Source organism: Heterocephalus glaber, unplaced genomic scaffold, assembly GCF_053883595.1.
Source record: "Heterocephalus glaber isolate CG9 unplaced genomic scaffold, H.glaber_assembly_v1.0 deba00000347, whole genome shotgun sequence".
In the NCBI taxonomy this organism is placed as follows: domain Eukaryota; kingdom Metazoa; phylum Chordata; class Mammalia; order Rodentia; family Bathyergidae; genus Heterocephalus; species Heterocephalus glaber.
Window position 1 is genome coordinate 48,065,994 of NW_028258143.1, and position 23,805 is coordinate 48,089,798.

The 23,805-nt window shown below is 40.0% G+C and overlaps 1 protein-coding gene across 3 annotated transcripts in view; it reads right to left on the reverse strand.

The window, feature by feature from the left end:
* Positions 1-589: 589 nt before the first annotated feature.
* Positions 590-23,805, reverse strand: part of Stk39 (serine/threonine kinase 39) — a 284,753-nt gene continuing 261,537 nt past the window's right edge. For 2 of the 3 annotated variants that reach the window (XM_004857609.3, XM_087199899.1), the window contains exons 17-18: positions 12,148-12,212; positions 590-2,123 (exon numbers count right to left, since the gene is read on the reverse strand). In XM_004857609.3, coding sequence (XP_004857666.1) covers positions 2,049-2,123; positions 12,148-12,212 — 140 coding nt within the window. In that variant the 3' untranslated portion in view covers positions 590-2,048. The remainder of the gene's footprint in view (positions 2,124-12,147; positions 12,213-23,805) is intronic. The other variant, XM_087199904.1, reaches the window with a different exon arrangement.

Here is a 23,805-nt window from a genome sequence, read left to right on the forward strand (position 1 = left end):
ATAAATGTACATGAGCTACTTCAAGTTGTTTTAAGGAAAGATATAGAAATGGAGTGTAAATACCTTATTAAATAATATTTATTACCAGGCTGCAAAGTTCTCCAGTATTCATGTGTATTTTATTCTTTGAGTACAAGACGATGGTCCTGGCTCACACTGTTTTTACCCACAAGTTGTACAGAGACTGTTTAAAGAACATGTCCCAAATGTCAGGAAAGTGAGACCTGGCAATCGAGCTTGGCAAGCAGCTCTGTGAAGGACTGGGACAAGTCGCTTAATACTTCTTGTGCCTCAGCATCCCTAGCACTGAAGTGAATGAAGTGGTTGGAAGGAATTATTCTCTATTGTCCCCTGAAGCCCTGCTGTCTTTAATTCAGAAGCTATCTACATGGAGTGTGAATGTTTGCCTTTTCTCCTCAAGCTAATTCCAGTTAGTTGTCAAATCCAATTCTCTGTGACTGGATGGATGCCTTACTCTTCCTCTAGGGCACTTCTCACTAGTTAATTCTTACTAGGTGTTTTATGGAAGTGCTAAATATCATTGCAGCAAAGCAGATAACACGACATGGAGGAAAGGAATGTAACACAATTTCATTGTGCAATACACTTTTATTTTCCTTTTACATTTGCAGTCATCTTTGAGTAATCGTGTAAACAATAGAATGGAATGAAATTACATTAAATTGTATGCAAATGGCTCTAGAACACCTTAACAATTATGACAAGGCAATTATAAATAACTTTTTTTCCTTAGTAATATATATTTGCTTTTTAAAGTACATTAAAGAGCTGCCGTATCTAGGGTTAGCTAGGAAAGAGCAATGGTACCATCCTGGGAGCCCATCTCCCTGAAAGTTGAGACTCCAATTTCCAAAATCCTAAGGTTCATTACTTCCATAATACATGGTCAAGCAGAAGGCTAACTGGGTTGAAAGTATTTATTCTTGAAATTTAACAGCACTTTTATCTTCTAGTCATTGCACAAAACCCTTTCTATTACTTTCACTTCACCTGGGAATGCTGCAGAATTTCAAGTAAAACTCAAGATTCTGGTATTTTCAAGTTTATCACCTTTAGAATAACAAATCCTATCACTTATGGAGAGCCAAATCAGAGATGAGTACATAGTTAGCAATCTAACAGAATGGCAACATTTTTATAGCATTCTAAATGTTCCAATGAAGCAAAACTTACATATGCCACCTTATGTAGAGGAAATTTTAGATCTGAGACTCTTCCAAAGAAAAAAGCCTCAGGCACATTCTTAATATGAAAGTTTGCAAGGCACCTCCCTCCCTCTCCCAAGAGACAATCAGGTTGTGGATTGGATTTTAGGCAAATAAACCAAAAGAATAAGCATCCAAATTCCTAATTCAGTCATTTCAAAAATTAGAAGTTACAAAGACTCCAAAGATAGACCTGAAACTTTTTTTGTTTAAATAACAAGAGATTAACTGCAAGAAGCATATAATCAAAACTTTTTTTCTTATAGCTAAGGTTTTGTAATGCATAAATATATGAAAAATAAAATTCACAGTCAGTTTTAAAACTAGAATTCAAGTTTGGCTAATAAATCTTAATTTTATAAGTATATTAATTTCTAAGTACAACATAAAAGAGGCAGTACTGTCAAATGTACAATTAAACTATTATAACAGAAATAATAACAATGAAAGGAGAATAGGCTTCTAATAGAAAATTCTTTTTGTTGCCAATAAATAGGACCACCTGAGTGTATTTCAGATTCTTTTCACTTAAGGGCTATCCAAATTGATTGCTAAGAATATTAAATAGCTTTTGGAAAAATCAGCAACAGTCGTGCAGCTGTGGCATTTGCTTGTTCTCGTACTGTGGATTGCTAGAGAATAAAGCAGAACTTGGAGGGTTGCAAGTTTTAAAAAATTATTTTTATCCCATTTCAACGAAGCCAGCCTCTTCACAATCTCCCAATTTTGCTGGGAACTGGGAGTGAGGGGAGGGAGGAAGTGGAGGGGAGGGGAAGAAGGGAATCCGGCAGGACAGATCAGGGTGCTAGCCAGGGACATACATCAGCTCACACTCAATTGAGCAAACCCAATCAGCTTCACTTCATCAGGAATCTCCGATCCATCACAGCCAGAAGCCTGAAAGGGAAAAAGAAACCTTCAGTCCTGAGTTGTCACTGCTGGGGATTAAAAAAAACTTGTTCCTGTGATGGCAGATGAAAGCACAGGCACAATGTGTAAAGGAATGGCGTGGCCAGCTCTTTCAGGGTAGATCCCAAGAATCACCCTTGTGAATGGCTATTGGGTGCTATGTGGCTGCAGAAATCTGGTCATTGAATGCCCAGCACTGCAAAAACAAAGAAAAAAAAAAGAAAGAAAGAAATCTGGCCATTGTGCCAACAAGTGTAGAACAAGAGCGGGGAACGAACTGCTGTACATTAAAACAACACCACACCAGGCTTCAGTTTTGGAACTGCCAAGAAAACAGGATGGCCAAGAAGCCACATTCAAGATTTTTTTGCAGTGCTAGGATTTAATCCCAAGGCCTCATGGACACACTGAAGTACTGACTCCCAGTCCAAAACTTTTCAACTAGTACTTCTAATTAGATTCTCTTAGTAATAATTATTGAAAGGATGTTTGTGAAAATAGATTACCAGGGGGCAAATTAAACCCAAATATCTCAGCTGTGAAACTTGTCAGCAAAAAAGAAGTGATCACCCAGTATTAGTATGGTTCATAGGCAACTGCAACTTAAACACTAGAGAGTAAGGTTACAGGTAAAGGTCTTTGCTGCATACAGGTTGGATGCTGGGTGTCCCCCCCATAGGTCCATGTGTTAAATAAAGGATCGGTCCTCATAGTGGTGTGAAAGGGAGGTGGTGGAACCTTTCAGAGCTGGGTCTGGTGGGAGGTATTTCAGTCACTGTGCTGAGCCCTGGAGAGGGACCCTGTGAGCTCAGCATCTGCCTCTCTCTCTTTTGCTGCCCAGTGTTGAGGTGAGTGATTTTGCTCTGCCATGCATCCCCACCACAGTGTGCTACTTTGTCACAGGCCCAAAACAACAGGGTCAACTGATCATGAACTGGGGGCTCTGAAACTGTGAGCCCAAATAAACCTTTTTTCTTTGTAAGTTGATTGTCTCAGGTATGCTTGTTATAGTAACAGAAAGCTGATCAACACATAACAAAATTCTTTACTAGAACAAAATTTTGTTGTAATATTTTAGGACCTTATTAATTGCCTTGAATTGGCCCAAATTATAGTGTGTCAGATGCTTTGTTTTTCTTACTTTAAAATCAGAAGGAAATGGAAATAAGCCATTACTTTGTAAATCTCTCATAAGTTATAGTTATTTTTAATTCTGTTGTTGTTTCCTCTTCCCTCTTTTACATACACCTGTGCACTGACACACATGCATACCAACACAGCACTTACGTGTCACCATTCTAAGTTTCCTCTTATAAATCAGAATGGACATTATGTAGGAACCACAAATAAGGAGAAAAAAGTTTGATGAGTGCCTGGGAATGGATGATTAATTACCAAAGGATCATATAAACCTCTCCTGGGCTTAATTCCTACTAAACTATTGTCAAAACTATTAGTTTCCTGTGGAAAACAGACCCTTCCAATCACTACAAGTAACCTCCCTAGCACGACTTACAGGCATGTGTATGTTAGTCATGTTCCAAAAAACTACAAAACCAAGCCTGTCAACGCTAGCATTTTCCATTACAAAAGCAGCTAACTAGAATATATTTAAAATATTTTACAAGTTTTAAATAAGTGTCTTTAAAATGACATTCAGTATTGAGTCATTAATGCTTGTGTAAGAAAATCAGTAGCCTACAGGGTTGGGATATGAGTCATTATCCAAAGATTAGCATCTACTTTGTGCCTGTCCAAAGATACCTCTCCTTTCCCTTGACAGATGAGCTATTCAGTGAAGTGCAATTTTCATTGTTTGTGTTGCCAGGGGCAGTGAGATCAGAGAGGCTCCACTGCCTTTCACTATTAACAAGGATTCACAGGCACAGCAGGCATTTTAGCCCAGCTGTCTCCGGGTGGTGTCTGCCACATTGTTACTCCAATAGTCACCTCCCCTGCCCAATTCCTCATTCCATTACCAATTTGTTCATCTACCCTCTGAAACCTTCCCTCTTCTCTCCTGTGCAGCTCTTGCTAACATCACTTACTCAACCCACTGAATGTTGTCAGAGACAATTTGTGTGACAACCAGATGACTGACAAACATCTGAGGACCAACTATGCTGCTGCTGGTAACAAAATAGGGTCACATTGCAAGTGGGAAGTACATGAAAAGCTTCAAAGTGTATCAGAAGCTTCAAAGCTACATTAGACATTTGGCAATGTGATTATCAGGAGGTTAAAGTGACTAGGAATAAAAACAAAATGTTCAGCAGTGGTTAAACTGACTAGGAACAAAAGAGAAACCCCTTCTAGTGAAGAGTAAGAGAAGCAGGGAGGTGACACAGTGACAGTGGGTGATCAGCCTGTGGTTACTGACCGGGGCTGTGGGGAGTCTTCTGAGGGTTCTTGTCCCACCTCTGTCCCCAGCGCCTGGCCACTTTTCTGCCATGCTTGCTTCCTGGTCTGGCCATGTAGGAAGGGTGTGTTCATTCCAAGGCCCTCAGTGGACCCTCACCACCTCCTGCTCTCCCTAAACCATTGCTCTCTCCTTTCCCCTCTCCTCTCCTCACCTGTGCCTGCACCATACAAAGGAGGACAATATGCAAATGATTCTGAAACTCAGAGAAAAGGAATCAGAGAACCATCCAAGTAGCAGTGTTCAAACTGCTGGGCGTCAAGATTTTCTTATACTCTTCAAAATGATGTGAGACTCAAAAAAGCTTATGTTTATGAGGGTTATTTTCTTTTACTCACTGTCTTAGCAATTAAAACTGAGAAAGTTTTATAATAGTTTAGCACTAAAACATGTACAAAATATTTTAAAATAATTTTATAATCATTATACTTGAAAACAAAACATGTTTATGTAGGTTACATTTATTATACACAATTAGAAATTAAAACAGAAATACTTACTTGATTCATTACACATTAGTAATAATAAACTACCTGTTGACAAAATAAAATCTATATTGAAAAATAACCACAGTGCCCCCCACTAAAAACTAACAACAAAACCACTGAAAGGATTGATACTGCTTTCTATTTTTGCAAACTTCTTTAATGTCTTGTTTCATAGAAGACAGCTGGATACTTATACATATTTCTGCATTTAATTCACTCCATTATGTTTCTCTTGGAGTACATAAAGAAAATCCAGCCTCATACAAATATGTACTTAAAAAAGGGAAGAGCATTTTAATGGCTTTTCCAAATAGTTGTGGATATCATTCGCTAGCATACCAAACTTTCTTAGTAGTAGTTTCTTAAAGGTTAGTTGTGATGTGGAATGTAAAGCTGTAGCACTGAACTTTTTATAGTGTTACATTAAAATCCATTCATTTCGCTTGCCTTTGGAATGGATCTTTTATTTGTGAATGATTTTTAAGCATCATTGAGTTTTTGCAGATATTCTAAATGTTAACATTTTTCATTATAAATATGAAAGTTTCATTATATAATGTCAACAAATCATATTCATTAATATCACCCATCATCAATCCCATCAGAAAATCTTTAAGTATGGGGGGCTGGCAAGCTTACACTGGCAGATGCAAGTTTTCCAAAATCCTATTTTTACTTGAAAGCTTGAATTTATTATTGACAACAAGTAATCTCCTTTTTTTTAAGGGTCAATTTTACTTTGTTCATTTTGGGGGAAAAAGCCTGCCAAATACCTAACATTAAACTCACTACATGTTAACAAAAATAAGTTTGTCAGTCATTCTTCCAAATAAAAATAATGTTTCATTAAAAAAAGTTGAGCTCACAACCAAACAATATCACAAATGTTTTTCTTGGAGTCTGTCATGGTTGGTACTTCAGTATATAGAAGTGATTTCCATTTTGTGACATGGAATATTAAAGGGAAGTATCCTCAAGCTGAGATTAGATAAAATAAAAATCACTTCCTGCCTCATTAGGATAATTCCTAAGTAAAAGTGCCTTCACCTTTTTACAGTGAGTGAGCAATGATTATTAGCACAGTTTGATGTCACTGCCTTGATTTGTGGCACCATCATCAGTTTTACCCATTGTTATGGTTTGAATCTAAAGTGTCCCCAAAAAGTCTAGTGTGTTTAGAGGTAGGGCTTTTGGAAGGTGATTGGATCATGGCAGCACTATACTTACCAGTCTCTCAATCATAGCTGAATGTGCTGTTGGAAAGTGGTGCATGGTTAGAGTCTGGAAGGATATATTTGTGTCTCTGAACTTTACCTTCTCTCTCTGCTTCCTGGCTGCCAGGGGATGAGCAGCTTTTCTCTACTAAGCCCTTCCACTCTTCCATTTGTGCCTTGGAATTAACTGACCATGGACTCAACCTTCTAAAACTGTGAGCCAAAATAAACTTCTGCTTTAAATAGTGGGCATTGGGGAGCCTCAGAGGATTGACATCTACACCTTCTGAGCCTTGACTTAAAACTGAAGGTGTTCAGAACATGCTACCTTTGCCCTTCCTAAGTACCCCTCCAAAATACACCACTCTGGCATGTTGTTTTAAGTTAAAGACACTAAGTAGAAGGAAAGGCACTCCGATCTGACCTTCTGAAAACAGGAGCTAACCCTCCCACAAGGAAGGTATCCTCCCTGCACCTGGAAGAGGAAAATCAAAGGCCAGAGAAATTGGTACAAACCTTGTTAACTAACCTCTATGTTCTGATGCACTTCTCTACATTCACTACCCTCATCCAAGTCCCCTTGTCTTGTTACATTTCCACAATCTACTGTTCTTTACTGTCCAATTCCATTACCAGTGTTCAACTTTAATAGCTTCATTGTGTCTTCAGTTCCCTATGAAAGCTCCTATGTCATTTAAGACTTATATTACATAAGTCTGGTCACAAGGCCAGGGTTCAAACACCAGCTCTGCCATCTCCTAGCTTCGCCCCTGGAACTCCTTTGTCTCAGTTCTTATATTTGCTAAATAGAGTTAACAGTATCACTCTCCCAACGAGACAACAAAAAGACTTCCAGAACTAAAGAAGGGCTTCAGCAAAATTTAGTCAAATCTGCATGGAGTATAAATGTTAGCAACCAAGTAGCCATTCAAACATGTACTTAAAAATTAAGCCAATTAATTCAGTCTTTTTAAATACCTTTAAAGGCCACCAACTTGAATATACTTATTGAACTTAGTTGTTTGAAATATTTACACCAGTTAATTTTCAACATTTAGCCAAAAGCAAAAACAAAAGGCTTTAATTGATTTTTAAGAACACCATATTTAAGAAATCTCATCTCTGTTTCAGAAGATCAACTTCACTTGCACAGGAGAAACATGAGAAATACCCCAGATTGTATTCTGTGTTTCTAAATAAATAAATGCTCTGAAAAATCTCCTATATACAAATAAACTTCCTTTTTCTCTGACAAAAAAAAATGACTTATATTACATAAATGTGTAGGTTTTTCTCTTGTTGATCACCAGTTTAATTCTTAGGACCAGCCAAAAATCCCTTCAAAGGCACAGGTAAAATTGTGCCTTCCTTACTAAAGAGAAATGGACACACTATCAGAGACTTCTAAGACAGTGTAAAGCACCACACTTGTTATCATGGGAATATGAGCCCTAATTTCTGAGTGCCAGCTTCTCCTTACCCTGCCTATGGGGCCAGCAGGTGCGGCTCATGCCCACAGGATGTGCTAAAGGTGTGGCTGCTGAGCATTTGTCACCAGGGATTCCCTCTGCCACAAATGTGGCATTTTAGAATTAGCAGGAGACTTCAAAAACGTGATTCCTGCATCCACTCCAAAGGTTGTGAGTGAACTGGTCTGGGGTGTGGACGGGCACTGGGATGTTTTTGAGTTTCCCAAGTGATTACAAAGTGCCCTAAAGTTTGAGAAACGCTAATCTTTTCCAGTGCCTCCCAAAGTGTGCAGCTGCAACTTTCCTTCAGCCTTGGTTCTTATCAGAACCACTCGGAAAGCTTATTAAAGATTCCTGTGCTTCAGCCCCCAGAGACGCCAACTTCTGGGGCCTGAGATGGGACCCATGTTATCATTTTTATTAAGTTTCCAGGCTCTAAGTGAAGCCAGTCTGGGGACCACCCCTACAGAGTCACCACTTTAGAGCAGGGGGCCGGGCTGCCATGTGGGTCTTTTCTTTCCCCGCTTTGGGTACTAGGGTTTGGACTCAGGGTCCTTGCACAGCACTACCCTACCTCTTTAATTTTGAGCTACGGTCTTCCCTAAGTCTCTAAACTTCACAGGCTGGGCTCCAACTTGAGATCGCCCTGCCTCAGCCTTTCAGAGTGCTGGGATTACAGGAGCGTTCTTGAACTGGCCATTTCCCTTCAGACCTTCATCTCATCCTTTTCCTTTTCATCAGGAGAAGAAAGTTAACTCTTAGTTTTACCCATTTCAGTCTTGACTTTACCTACGTTTTGCGAAATGATGTTTTATATAGTCATGAAGCATCTAAATATGCCTAAGTACTTCTAAAAAATTGCTAAAATGATTATAAAATCTCTATCTGCAATGGATACAATGTTATTGAATGCCAGCAACTAAAATCTGTAATGTTCTCATAACTGTGTACCAACTGAGTGTTAATTACATGTATTTACATTGGTATTCTTTCAAGGGAAAATTACATATACCTTATTTCATATTTTCACTAATGCAATTCCAAAAATTCCACATTGAAAGGAACGAGGCTCACCTACATTACAAAAATCTCAAGGTAGCAAATTTAAAAATAACTTAGAATGTTTAGAAAAACCTTTCTTAGGACTTACAACAACCCTAACAAGGTACTGATATGTCAAAGTCAAAGTATGTAATCTTGGAGATGAAACGCCCCTTGTGCCTGAATTGCTTTGTTAAAAGTGAAAAGAATCTGATCTCCCAGCCCCTGGCTATGCCAAGGATGGAAATCATGCGTGTTTTATTATCTCATCTGTCAAATAAGGCTAAACATCTCACTGGGCAGAGAAAAAAATAAATGTACTTGTTTCATATAACCTATATCCTTGTCACTTTTATCCTTCGGCCACTGTTTTTGTTATACAAGCAGATATACAAGATGAAGATAAACACCTTTAACAAACCTGAACCAAGTGGTAGACAAGGAGATGACGACTGAGTCATCTACACAATGTGTCTCAACCTTGGCAAGGCGCTGGAATCACCAAGACGTGTTGTCAAAATTCCCGAAGTCCAGACTGCGCAGCAAACTATCAGGACAGGACCTGGGTGCTAGGGATATTCTTCAAGGGTCTCCATGGTCCCCTGAATGAAGTCAATGTGCAGGGAGGTAAAGAACCACAGTACCAAGATACTGTTCTTCTTCGAACAATTTTCAGGCCCCTGGCATTCATTTTTTAGAAAGCAATGAAACCTCTGAGATTGAAATCATGATAAACTGGGCCGGGGATTTAGCTCAATGGTTCCGGCGCCTGCTTCGCAAGCGCAAGGACCCGAGTTCGATCCCTGGTACCAAAAAAACAAAACAAAACGGGGTAAAATCATGATAAACAGCAGAGAGAGACAGCAATAGTGTTTATGAGGAACAATGCTGCTGCAACACTTTGATCTTTTATTCTTCAATAGAATAACCAAATTGATGAAGGAAGGCAATACATGTGAATCTCTGAAGTATACTAGGGTATTAGTGGCCTAAAGAAAATTAGGCCAAAAACTCAGTTCAAATTAGCTCTGTCAAATGGATCTAAACCTGGCTGGCTGCTGGCAACAACAAAGAAACCCACTCAGGCTTTAACAAGGGCTGGACAGAGAGTTAAGTGATGAAACAGGTCACTCAAGTTTGGTTTTGTTTAACATCTTTAACTATCTTTGGGGAAAAAGGCATCAACTTCCATGTACTGAGAACACCACAAGACCACACTGTGAAGCTGTAGCAGGAAGGAACACACATATAGATTTGCTTCTAGGATTCTCCTATGCCAGACAGAATTATTCAACCTTTAAGGTACAAGAAAAGACTCAGTCTCAGCTGATGTGAATGTATCCACTCACCCAAAAGGAGGAATCCACATACAGGAAACCCTCAAGCCACACTTTGCTGGGCTACCTCTAAGAAGGAGCAATTGTTGAGAGCAGGGCTATGGAGCTAGACCAGAGCAGTCTGCAGCTTCCACTGTATGATCATGGCCAAGAAAACCCCATTGAGGCACAGGCTTCCAAGACGGAAGGGACCTGCTACCAGAGGTAAGGTACACAAAAGATCTAGGGGGCACCTGGTCAGAGGGCTGTGTCATGCTCAGGGCTATGGGTTTTAGAAGAGGACAGTGAAGAGCCTAACCTTTGGGAACACTTTGGACCTGAAGGATTACTCTGTCTGTAGCCACAGAATGGTACCCACAGCTGGGCAGTGGGGACTGTCAGCAAGAACAGCAGGATCCGAAGATGACAGGACCCTAAGGTGCTAGAGACAGAGACGAACAGGGAAGAATCAAGAAAGAATCCAGGAAACAAGTAACGTTGATTGGAGGGGGGGACGAGGGAAAATGTTACACTATTTTTACTGTCTACCTGCAGAGAATATAGTAGTTATGTTTATAAAATCTTTGTCGGTAGGAAAGGGCCAGTGTTTTACCAGAAAGCAAATTTAGAGCTAGTGGGAACAAGCCAGCAAGAAAGTTTCTAATGCTTTTCTCCATCTTCATGTCCAAAATTAGGAAAATGTTCTGGAGATGGTAGAAAAACTAGAGGGACATTTATATTGGCTTGAAATGCTGACACAGGGTGCCATTTTCTCGTCATACGTCCTCACATAAACAAAACATGTTTACAAAACTACAGATGAATTAGAAACAATAGAGGTGACAGTACAGTCCCAAACCAGACGACGAATTTTGCAATTTGTTATGTCTGAATATAATGTTCGTTTATTAGAAAAGAGACAGAATTTCTTCAGATATAGTTTTTCTTTTTTATTGAGATAGGGTCTCATTATATTGCTAAATTGCCCAGGCTGGACTCAAACTTGTGACCCTCCTGACTCAGCCTCCCAGAGAGCTGGGATTAGAGGCCTACAACACTATCCCTGGCTTTGAGTTCATCTTTTATCACACGGTCTGGCTAGCTGAAATCAGATGAGAAGCGGGACCCAAAAGTTAATTAGCACCAAGTTCACATTTATAGTAACTAAGCATTTAATGTTTTTGGCCATACACATTTTTCATTTAATTCTCACAAGAAACAAAGCAGACCATCAATATGCACTGTGCACAGCAAAGTGCTGGTTGTCTGGATCCTGAATTGCTCATGGCATTCTGTCTGAGTGGTCCTTGATAAGCTTAGTCTATAATTTTAAAACAAGACGCTTATTTGACCTTAATGTACTATTTGCTAAAACGTCCAGTAAAAGTTACTTTCGCCTCATTATCTGGACCTTCTCTCCATCTGCAGCCGTAACTACTGTCTCATGGCTCCACAACGACCCCAGAATGCCCAGTAGTCTGTATCCCTGTGACTACCCAGTGCTTGCTTAAAATCACTAGTGCATAAAAATCGTTCGAATATCTACTCTCTACAAAAACCTGTTACTGTGCTTTCAAATGTGAAGGTAAAATGTTACATCTTTGTTCATAGCTTTCAGTGAGCAGCTCCACAGTCCCTTCCAATTACCTACACCATTTCCACAACAATCAGTCTCTATTTTTAAAAGTCAGAACCACTTGGCTTTCACCTCAGGACAACTTTACTAAGAATGATGCTTTGAAAAGAGTCTAATTTTTCATGGTCAAGTTGCCATACAAACTGGAAGCAAAATGGTACATCCGGGCTTTCAGATTCTCACATGGCCACTCTTAATCAAAGATGTGACGGGGAGAGAACAAGCTCTACTCACAGGAGAGGAAATTTCTAGTCATGATCAGAAAATGTTCCCAAATACTGCCAAGGCAAATGACAAATACCAAAAATTTATCCCCAAAGAAGACATCAACAACAATAAAATCACAGAATAGGGTGATTAAACTACATTACTTTTCTTTGCTGGCAACAGCATAGCCAGTATTATCTTCTTCTATAACTTTCCACTTACCAACTTAAATGTCAATGTTTTTAATGCTTTGGGATCATCTACAATCTTCTGTAAATTAGCAGCCACTGTAAAATACAAACATGGAGAAAGAGCGTCCAAATTATTTCCAGTTAACACTAGATTTTCACATCAATGATTCAGAAAATTTGACTAATGATGCAATAAACTGCAAAAGCATTTCTTTCACAGACATTACAAAGTCCATATAAATAACCAAATTACTCTCCTACAGATATTCTCTACAACCATTTATATCATTTTGGCAATCTTGTATCTGTGCACATCTGAATTAATCGCTGTATGTCAATCCCCCATTTCAAATAAAAAAATGTGAAATTACTTTCTAGTGGAACGTAGAAATGACTGCAGTCCCCAGCCTCAACCACTTTGTTCATCTAAACACTCATTACTAAGAAATTTATTAGCCAGGAGAGGGCAGTGCAAAACAAAGAGGAGACTACAAAAACACTTTCTTGGGAAATAACAGGTCAGCACATATGAACTCCTGGCCTATAAATTCACTCAATTCTCTGCACCCATTTTTATCTAAGCAACAAAATACAGTGGGTGACCTCTACAACTCAGGTGGTGCGTTTTAATGCTTTCAGAACACAGTGATCTGTCAGACTTGTGAAGTGCTAACTTGAACAATACCTGAGTCTGCTGAGCAGGGTCATGCACCAGAGGCTGCCAGCTTGCAACTCAGTACTGAAGATGTGTTTTCAGGATCAGCTGGATCCATCAGGGACCTGTCCGGCTCACTCAGGTGTCATGATGCATCTGATACCTGAGCAGAGGAGTCAGCTTTTCCTGGTTACTCCTTTGACTTAGGGGACTATTTATTAGCAGAGTTACCAAAAGGTAATGATGATGGAAATTTAAAACTTTGCCTTTTCCATATCCAGACCTCAAGGCTAAACTACTACTGAGCGTCAAGTAAGGGCTATTGATTAGGGAAGAAGTTACTACTGGAAAAAACCAAAAATTACTTGCTGCTTCAGCAGTTGGGTATCTAAAAACCTATCTGAATTTTTAAGATTAAAAAAAATTTAAGAGAAGAAAATAAGCAAATATTTTGAGAAAAGTGTCTCAAGTAGAAACTTTATACATGGAAAACAGAAGGAAATCTGTTTTTCTCAGAGGTTGATGGAAAACAATCTAAGTCAAAGATCTACTGAAGATTAGTTTATTTCATCTAACCCATCAGCTTCAAAGAAAAAAAATGAAAACTATATACTACTCAAATTTCTCTCTACAAACCATAATTACCAGCATCATTTTATCTTCATTTGTTGCCTTCTTAATACTGTACTTCTGCGCTGAGCCATCGCCAAGGTTTCATTGTTACCAGCCCCTCCTTCTCCTCTCTCTCCCTCCCCCTGCTCTATGTACACATAAGCAAGCACATATACATCAGACATGTGCTGGGCCACCAAACCCACGATGCCCAGCATCACCAAGCTTCTGAATCCAGTAATGTCCTGAACACAGTCTGGATACTAAAATCACCCAGTAATTCATGAAAGTAATTCATGGCTCTTGGATTAAAAAGCTCTGCTAGAAAAGCCTGTCCACCAGAGCCAGGACTGATTATGTCAGGGCATCCTGACTATATACAAACTGCAGCAAATGAACACAGTAACCATTTTCTTAAAACATAAACGTGTTGAAATAGTTTCTCCGATTTGGCTTGATTTCACGAGTTGCCAGAAAGTCTTCATATGAATTTCAGTTCTTTCATTAGAGTACCTCAGTTAATATGGATGATGTCCTGCCTTTTTCTGGGTCATCTAATTTCAGCCTGTTCCAATGTTCAGCCAAAAGCAGAGCTTCGTCCTACATGAATGCACAACCCTCTCTCCTGCTTACACTCACAGCTACCATGGTCCGTTTCCAGGGAATGGGCAAAACAGGCTGTGGACCAGAAGGCTAGACTGAGTCGCTGGCATCTTAAACAATCATCCTGGGATCCAGGCTGCTCAATTGTGAGCCCCACACCTCTGGGACATTAGAAATTCAAATTCTGTCTTCAGCTCAGAGCAAAAATAGCAAAACTGGCCACTTACCTGATTACTTATCCCAGCTGCTAGGCTTATTTTCAATTTGGTTGATTCTAATTTGCTATAAAGTGCTATAAAACACCTTCATTTAACTGACATCACATAAAATTCAGGGTGATGCTAATTTCTCTTCCAGTACCAATGCTCATTAAAAAGATGGGTGTCACTGCTTTCTCCCTTCTCCTGACTGTGCACCTGGATTTCAAAAATAAAAATGCTCCTTACCTGGCATGTGAGCTGAGAAGGAAGAGCCGGGTAGGGTTGGATGTGATTTTAGGGCTTCTTACACATGCGTGGAGACCACTGCACTTGGTACTTTAAAAGACTGGTATCTAAAGACAAGGGGGTTTCTGAAGCCTTCTAATCCAATGGCCATCAACTCCTTTCAAACCATGCCCAGCTTCCCCAAATAAACTCATTCCCTTGGTTTCACACAGACTCTGTGATCTTCTTTGAGCTTCCTGTCCTCCTCCCCAGGCCACTAACTGTGCTGTGCTGCTGTTTGGAGAAACAGGGACACCAGTGATATGCACTGAGGCCCCCAGGACTGGAGCCCTCTGGCCCTGTTCGCTATTTCTGTTTATTTGCATTACACTTAAAGGGTTGCATACCTGGATACCTGTCAGGACAGAACGCTTCTATTTGCTTTTTTGGGATAACACGTGGGTCCTACGATATGGCAGGTATGGTAGGTATTATGCTTAGTGAAACTAATAATATAATGAAGAGCTACATGGAAAAGATGCTGGCGCTCAGTATCTCCTGGGTCTAAACCGAGAAGGAAATAAGATCACTCTGTGGTAATCTATCCAGGGGAGGCAGCAGAGTGCATCTTTCTTTGGCAAACTAAATCTGCCAGTCTCCGGGCACTGCTTTCTCCACAAATTCCTTCTACTCCTAAAATCCTCCACATTTTGATGGTTAGAAAAGTAACAGTTATTCAGTGAATATCTGCAATACATGACTGTATTCGGAGTAATTACTCAAAAGATACAAGGTGTGATTAAAAAATACACTGAAAGTTTAATTTTTAAAGAAATGATTACAGTAAAACCCACACTGCCATTAACACACCTCAAAACATGTCCCCTTATTTGAACACACTGACATCATCATTCTTGCCACTTTATGAAGCAGTTCTGGAAGTCCTCTTTCGTATTTTAATTGCACTGCCTGCTGCCTTAATGCTCTGAATCAATTAAAAATGTTTACCTCTCATGACCATTTTGTGTTTAGGGAAGAGCCACAAGTTGCAAAGTGCCAGCTCTGGTGAGTAAGGTGGGTGAGAACACGCCGTAAAGTTTTTATCTGACAAAAAATTGCCACCCTAGAAGTAATGTGAGACGAGAGCTCTGCCGTGACAGAGGACAGAACTATTCACCTACATGAGTGAGGACCTCCAGAACTGCTCCAGAAAGTGGCAAGAATGATGGGAGAAGTGTGTTTGAAGCAAGGGAGAATATTTTGAAGGAGTTTAATGGCAATGTGTCTTTTATTGTAATATTTTTTTAAAATTTAAACATTCATTGAAGTTTTTGCTCACTCTTTGTACATTTTTCTCCCCAGGTAGCAGCTTATTTCACAACCATTTCACATGGTTGTGATATTATGGTGGTAGTTTGTTAGTTCATTTAATTCCAGCTCACACCCAGCAAAAGCTGAGGGGAAAAGAGGTCCAAGGAGCGCTGAGTATGAAGTACTACCAAGGAAATAAAAAGTGTGGTCTTGGGATACCTCACAACGTGGTGACTTAAAGATGCTGTCCTAATTAGAGACTCCCGGAACATCTGCTGTGTGCGTGGCACTGACACAGAGGAGCAGCGTGAAATGACAGAGACAGTCCAAGCTCTAAGTCGGGGAAAAGGAGGTGAGAGGAGGCTTCTTCTGGATACTGCTACCTCACTGATGCAAAATTACGGGTCGTTACACTTCGGTGTGGGACAAAATAAGAGACTGTCTCCATTCCTGTTCCTAAATCCCAGGCTCGTGTCTTGATAAGATGCACTGAATTCTTGAGTCAGAGAGCCTGTGTTCAGATTCTGCCTCTTGGTTGGACTGGGGGCATTCTGGTTGGCTCTCTGAGCTGGGGTGCATCTGTGAAATGCAGACATTAATGGTGCCTACCTGAGAGGGATGTGTGGGAATGAGGGGCACTAATATGTGTAGAATGCTTACAGCCGTGCTCTGTGTATTGCAGGTGAACGATGAACACAGGTGAGAGATTTCTGCCCTGGACACCTGTAGTATCTTTACTGGCTTCCCTGTCTTCAGTCTCAGCTCCCTGCAGTCCTCTTTCACACACTCATCCATTTCCTGGAGAATCTGGACCACAAATTAGAACGGGCTGCCTAATGTAGGAAATACCATTTCAACTTCCAGGTAAAGTCCACACTTTTATCTTGCTCTAGTGACCTACCTCTGCAGCATGTACTTTGCCATTTCCTACTCTAAATTGCCAACCAGAATAATTCCCTTAACTACACTCGCTTCTAGGTCTCTATCACTGCTCTTATTGTGTGCTGAAATCATCTGTACATTCTGATTTCTCTGCTAGATTCAAACACTTTTATGATCCAGACAAAACCTTATTCTGTGTAAAAGGCATATTTCTGAGATCTACAAAGACTTCTCAGGCCTCCACTGTTACACCCCAAGAGGCCACTGCTATCTCTCGTCTAGGTGCCACAGTAGCCTGCGGTATCTTCACTTCAGCCCCTGCTGGCCACAGCCAACCTTACCCAGTAATCAGGTAAGCCTGCAGACAGGCCGTCCGACTGTGCTACATTTCCTTCAACCTTCTGGTTTCTTCCCAGGTCAGGGTAAAATCCGTGGTGTCTCCAATGGTCTATACAGCCCACCTGGCCAGGCCTCCCACTCCGTCTCCCTCAGCCCTCAGCACACTCTTTCTCCTCTTGCTCCACCCCCAGCCATAATGGCCCCTCATGTGCACCCTTGAGCATTTAGAGAAGGCTCCCACTGAGGACACCCGAACCTGCCTGCCCTCTGCTAGAAGCACTGTCCTCCATGAGAGCCCCCTCCCTTCCAATTTCTGCTACTACCCATTCACCACCCCCAAACGCCCATCGCACTATCTCTTTACTCAGAACTTTTTGTTCTCAGAGTCCTTATCACCCTGTGACATGCTAGCTATTTATGAATTATGTGCCTCTTCAGGTAACGCCACATGCTCAGAACATAAGCTCCAATTAATGAAGACCTTATCTGTCTTGTTCACTGCCATGTTCCCAGAGCCACACAGTGTCAATCTGTGTTGAATGTATGAATAAGTAAGAAATAAATCTTTGAGACACTAGCATCCAGTTGTAGCTGAAAGATATCCTCTAGAAGCATGTATGCAAAATTTTGCATAAAATTTTAGAGGATTCTAAGACTCTCAAAAACCCCAGGTTAAGTCCCTGCAATAGAAGAATTATTCATATTTTCTAAGAATTTCCACAATGTGTCTCCCAAGTGAGAATCCCATTTGTTTTCCCAAAGCAAGTTAACTCTTGGCTCATCTCAAGTAAGCATCAGGTATCATACACTGCATAACCATGATTTTAAAGATTTACCATTTCTCATTCAAAGGTTTTCTGAGATGAGATTCTAGGTCACCCCCTAGCTACCCTGAGAAACCATTGAGAGACAAGAGCAGAGAGCTAGTTCAGATGAAAGGAATCTAGAGTGAACAGAAAAGAATGAAGATGATGAGGATCAATCAGTCCTGCAAGAACTATTCCCAGGTGGATCCCAGCAGTCCCAGGGCTGGGGTGTGGCAGGTATGGAGGTGTGATACCCAGATCATTTCTGCAGGAATGAGGCAACTGTTTCCCATCTGCTAGGTCTGGCAGCTGATAGCTCAGCCCCTGTGGGCCACAGACAGTTGTCTCTACCCAGGTTAGGCCCTCTCTCCAGCGACAGCTTATGAGAGTAAAAAGGCCCTGTTTCCTCAAGCTGGACAATCCTGGGTCTTCCCTGCTCCAAAGCTCCCTTTGCCAAGAGAGGATTTTGCTCTGGGTGAAACACACCAGAATTCCTCCATTTGCCAAATTCCATGCACTTTGCTTCCTGACAGATACTGATCTTGAAAGCACTCCTCAAACACTACCTGCATACATATCTAAGCCTCTAGATTTTCCCCTGGAAAACTCTAAGACCGCACAAGCATGGACATGACACAATCACCTTCAAGGTGTCTCACATTATCAAATTTATGAGACAATGGAAAATGATAAAGTATTGGAGGAAAATGAGAAATGAGTATATTACATATAATTTTATTTCCATTTTACAAAAAAAAAGTCAAATCCTGGGTGGGAAGAAAAGGCAGTAGTTAGAAGAGATACTTGGCTTCTTATAGGTATTATAAAGCAAGCAGCTTTGGGGACCAATATGTCAAACAGACTTGAGTATTAGTATTATTCACCTATAGGAGGAAGTAATTTATGAGAAATAAAAGAAACAGGCATACATCCGCTATTCCCCATAGGATTTGGGTAAATTCCAGTTTGTTACTATCATCTTTTGCACAGTGTGAGAACATGAAACAGGTTGAGACGGGGAAACTGGCTAATACTGAATCTGTTCTTTAAAACACAACCATAAAAACTGATATTTTGATCCTGAATTTCCTTTAATGTGTTTAAGGTAGAGTTTTATGAACTGGCTGACAGCACAGTAATGGAAGGGTCCAATAATCATTATGTTATTATTGCTCATTTTGAAAGCAATGAAATAGTATAATCAATAACCTTGTAGCCTCATTTGGCTAGTGATTATGATATGCCAGTGAGTTTATAGTTTCATTTTTCCTCAGTAAGAAGATGAAAAAAGTAAAAACAAAAGAAAAAAACTAAAATATTGGATAAAGTTTGGAAAACTTTAAAGTTATGCCTGCCAAGAAACCCCAACATTCACTTGATATGAAGGTAAGAATTCATTTATTTTCTTAGTAAAACAAAGGTGGGGGGGGAGATACAAATGTTATAAAGTATTTTATCTCCTTGAAAAACAGGAAGAATTCTGTAGGTGCCTTAACCTGGGCATTTAGTCTTGGACTCAAACAGTAGGGAAAACTTTGCACTTTTCTGGGGAGTGTTTAGCTTCTGCTGGATACTTCCCCACACCAGGGCTGGGGCCATACCCTTTAAAACCTGGACAATCACTCGTCCAAATACTAGCATCTCTTCTTACACTAATATAAGGAGTTAAGAGGTGAGGCCTTTATTTTAGAGCAGCCTTACTGAAAGATAACTGACATCCCATAAACTACACATATTCAAATGATAAAAACTTTGACATCTGGAGACACTTCAGAAACCATCACCACAATCACGATACTGAATGTATCCATCACCCTCAAAAGTTCCTCAGGCCTCTCAGTAATTCCTCCCACCTTCCCCTCCGTCTCTATTCTCTTCAGGAAACCACTGTTTGTTTTCTGTCACTACAGATTAGTTTCTATTTTCAAAAATTTCATACAAGTGAAATGAGTATTATTCATCTTCTTTGGCTTCTCTCACATAGCATAATTATTTTGAAATTCATCCATGTTGAACAGTGATGAAGAATTCATGCCTTTTTATTGCTTAGTACTATTCTATTATATGATATACTTCAGTTTGTTGACATATCTTGTTGGACATTTGGAGCAATTCTGAGTTTTGCTGTTACACATAAAGCTATTGTGAATGTCCATGCTTGAGTCTTTGTACAGACATACAGTTTCTTTTTGCTTGGGTAGCTACCTAGGAATGGAATGGCTACATGGCATGGAAGAATGTATGTTTAGCTGTAAAAAAAAAAAAAAACTACTGGTATTTTTTTCCAAAGTGACTGTTCTATTTTTACATTCTCATCAGCAGTATTGAGGAAATCACTCTAATTATGATTTCTAAAGGTGAAAGAAAATTCTTCATAGGCCTTTGGTGTCTATAGCAAGGTCTTATTTAATTCTGCCGATGTCTAAGTTCCAAGATAAGAGTTTAACAACCAGGAACATATTCTGGAAGTATCAGCCTATCTGTATATAAGGCATGAAGGTAAAACATGCTCTGAGATTCTGACGACAATTTTACTACCGTTGGTTAAGGGAAGATTCACTGGCACAAGTACTACAAATTAAAACAACAGCCAACTGTTCTCCAAATATAGTCTATTTATAAGACTAAAAATAACTTTTGTCTCCTTCAATGCATATAATCACTTGATTAACAATAAAAACACAGGAAATAAGCTTTAAGCGGTCTTTGCAACCTTGTCAAATCATACAAATTGCAAAAAACTTTTTAATCAGGCAGAGAAGATATGGCCAAAGAAAACGAAAAGTAATGAATGCTTAATTCATAGATCGACTTGGTCTCGTGGTCACTTGCGCCTTGCCCTGATCTGTTTTTACAGAAAGGTTTTTCCACAGCCTCATATTAATAGGACACACAGCTTGAGATTTAACCTAGTGGCCTCTGGACTGGGAAAAGCTTTGGGAAACTTAGAATTAATGAGACAGTAAACACATTGATATGAGGACTGCTACCTCAATTACAGGCCAGGGCAGCCACCTGTGGCAGAGCCATCTGGCAGAAGCTCGCAGTCCAGAGAAACTGGGAGGACTCTGGCCTAGCATGGGGGCAGCCACCCAAACAGAAGCTTTCAGTGCACATGTGGCCAGCTGTGCGGGGGTCTGCAGGGCAGGCTTTGTTCACAGTGTGTGGTGCTGCCCTGGGGAAGGACATCTACTTTATCTTCGCATCCTGGGCTACTTGATTCTTTATTTGTGATCTATTCCAAAGTCTTTAAAGTAAGGGTTTAGCAGTCAGTATAAGGTACAGAGCAAGACTACATAATTTATTTCATTAATAACAAGAAACCAATCCAAGGGTTAACCAAGATTTTCTCTAGGTTAGACCATAGCCTAAAAATTAAAGGACTTGAATCAGTATGGAGAGTCCTCAAAAAACTAAAACTAGAAATTCCGTTTGACCTAGCTATTCCCTTGTAGGTAGCTTTCCAAAAGAGTTAGACATCATTTCACAGTGATACATGCATACCCATATTTATAGCCACGCATTTCATAATAGCTAAATCTTGGAAGTGGCCTATATGTCCATCAACAGATGAATGGATAAAGAAAATATGTTTATACACAATGGAGTACTACTGTCCCATAAAAAAGGATAAACTTGAGTTATCTGTAGGAGCACGAATGCATTTTGAGACCATAATGTTAAGTGAAATAAATCAGACACAAGAGCTTAAATATCTCACGGTTTCTCTTACATGAAAAATCCAAAATATAAATAAAGAGCAGACAAATCTTTTTCAAATGGCAAAGGGACCAAGAGCAGGATGGAGGGGAGAGGGAAAGGGGATAAAAATAGAGCTGAGATGTGTTATGCACATGTACCAGCTCCCCATGAGAAATGTAAGATGTACTACAAACATGCAGTAATAAAAAAATCTAAAATTTAAAAAGTACTTGAGATATAATATTTTTGTTTCTTTTGGTTTGGTTTCAATTTCGTATCGGTATACATCTGCAGTATATAATGACTGCATTCACTGCAAGGGAGTTAGCAATATACACCACACATCTTCACTCTACTTATGTCCACACTTCAGGAAATTATCTTCTCTGTGCTATATACCAGTAAGACCTAAAGTAGCCAGTTGCTGAAATACTTCCTACAGATCCACTTGAGGTATCGAGTAGGCACCACAATGTAAATCAACTGCAACTTCCTTCACAGAGAAAAGTCTAGCAACTGAAAAAACATCAGCTGAACCAGAGAATGTGCTTAGTCATAAAGCGTTTGATGCTGAGGCACAAGCCAGGGTGTGGCTCACAGCCTGAACAGCAGCGCTCTAGCCTTTTCCCAAATCATACTATCCTGACCCTCCTTCCTCCATCTTAGAAGGATTGGTTTGGATCAAGCAGGGAATAAGAAAACTGGCTGGGTGTGCTCTATAGTATCTCTAACAACAGAATAAAACATTTAAATAATACTTTTTTGCATAAACATCACAGTCAGTGCAGAATTAGAGAGGCAGTTGGGAACTATAGGAATGTGAAAACAGAATAGGGCATACGAAAACCAAGTATTTTAAATAGAAGCTTTTGTTTCAGTGTCACAGTCAATATAATATTTGTCCTGTTTTTTAGAAAATTAATAACTGTTGCAAGAAAATGCACTGGGATGGGTTTGCCAGACTTTTACTTTGTACCTCCAGCTTTAATTTCATCTAATAAAGTGTGAAACATTAATAGCACTGAACAAAGGTCTCACATTAGCACCTGATTAAATCTTAAAGATCATTCTGATAACCTCCTCCTCCACCCTCCCCAGTCCCTGCCACTATCCCCCCACCTTTCTGATGCAAGGTTGCTCACACCTCGCTTTAGAGGACAGAACACCAAGACCTTGCTGGCAACACAAAGAGGTGAGCAGGAAGGGGCAGCTAACTCCCTGGTTAGGGAGGTGGTGGGAGAAAAATACTCAAAGCTGATGTCCCTGCTAGACATGTGAGGTGCCAGATAGTTGTACTCAGGGTCATTGGGTGGCTTGAAAGATACAGAAAGCTATTAGGCCTCCAGTTGGTGAACTATGAAATTAAGAAGTTGATAAACAGAACATGTACAGAAATTAAAGTCTCATAGGCTCTGCCATAGAGCTTAGAGGTACATTCTTGGCACAATGATCCCAGTGTTTGTTGTATGGCACAAGTCTACAGCTATTTATTTTCTCAATCAGTAATCTTTTATGTGGCATCCTTTGACACCACTGAGTTTTGAAAAGTACAAGTCTAATAAAAAATTAAATAGTGAATATGTTTCTCCAGAAAAGCATGAAACCCACACAAATTTCTACCCATCATGGGGGTTATAGTTATTATTACTGATGGGCCCCAAAACCAGGAGGGAGCAATCACTGGCAGAAGGCTGTGCCCCCAAAAGATAACTGAGGACAGCTATAGAAGCTGTCTTCATTTCACTCTGACAGGGATGCCTTTCTACCCTGTACCCGCAAAATGCCCTAACTTGGATGATAAATTGGGATGATTACCCTATTTACAGGGGAGCTAGACTGCTGCCCCTTGACAGGAGACCCATCTGTCACCTCCAGGTTTCTACTCAGAACCCAACATTGCACTGGCACCAGTAGACATTAACTAAGGAAATGTAAAAAGTGACCCTGATTTAGTACAAGCCTGGTTTTCAATTTGTATATGTAATTGACTTTATAAGGTCTTATAAGATAAAGAAATGAATCTTATGCTGGAAAAATAAAGGGGGGAGGAGAAAGGATGGGGGAAAAGAAGGGAAATGAAATGTTTTATGTACATGTACCAATCCCCTACAGTGAATGTAATCATTGTGTACTGCAAAGACATACTAATAAAAATCACAAAGATAATAAAGTAAAAATAAAAAACGATCTCCAAGTACCCACTGATTAAGAAAATAGGAGGCTCTTTTTCAGAAGCTCCACGCCCCACCCCACTGCAATGATTAGCAGAGCTGAAAAATATGAAAGCTTGTAGGTGCAGCACTGGGTTGTAGCTCAATGGTAGAGTGCATGCTTAGCATGTGCAAGGCCCTAGA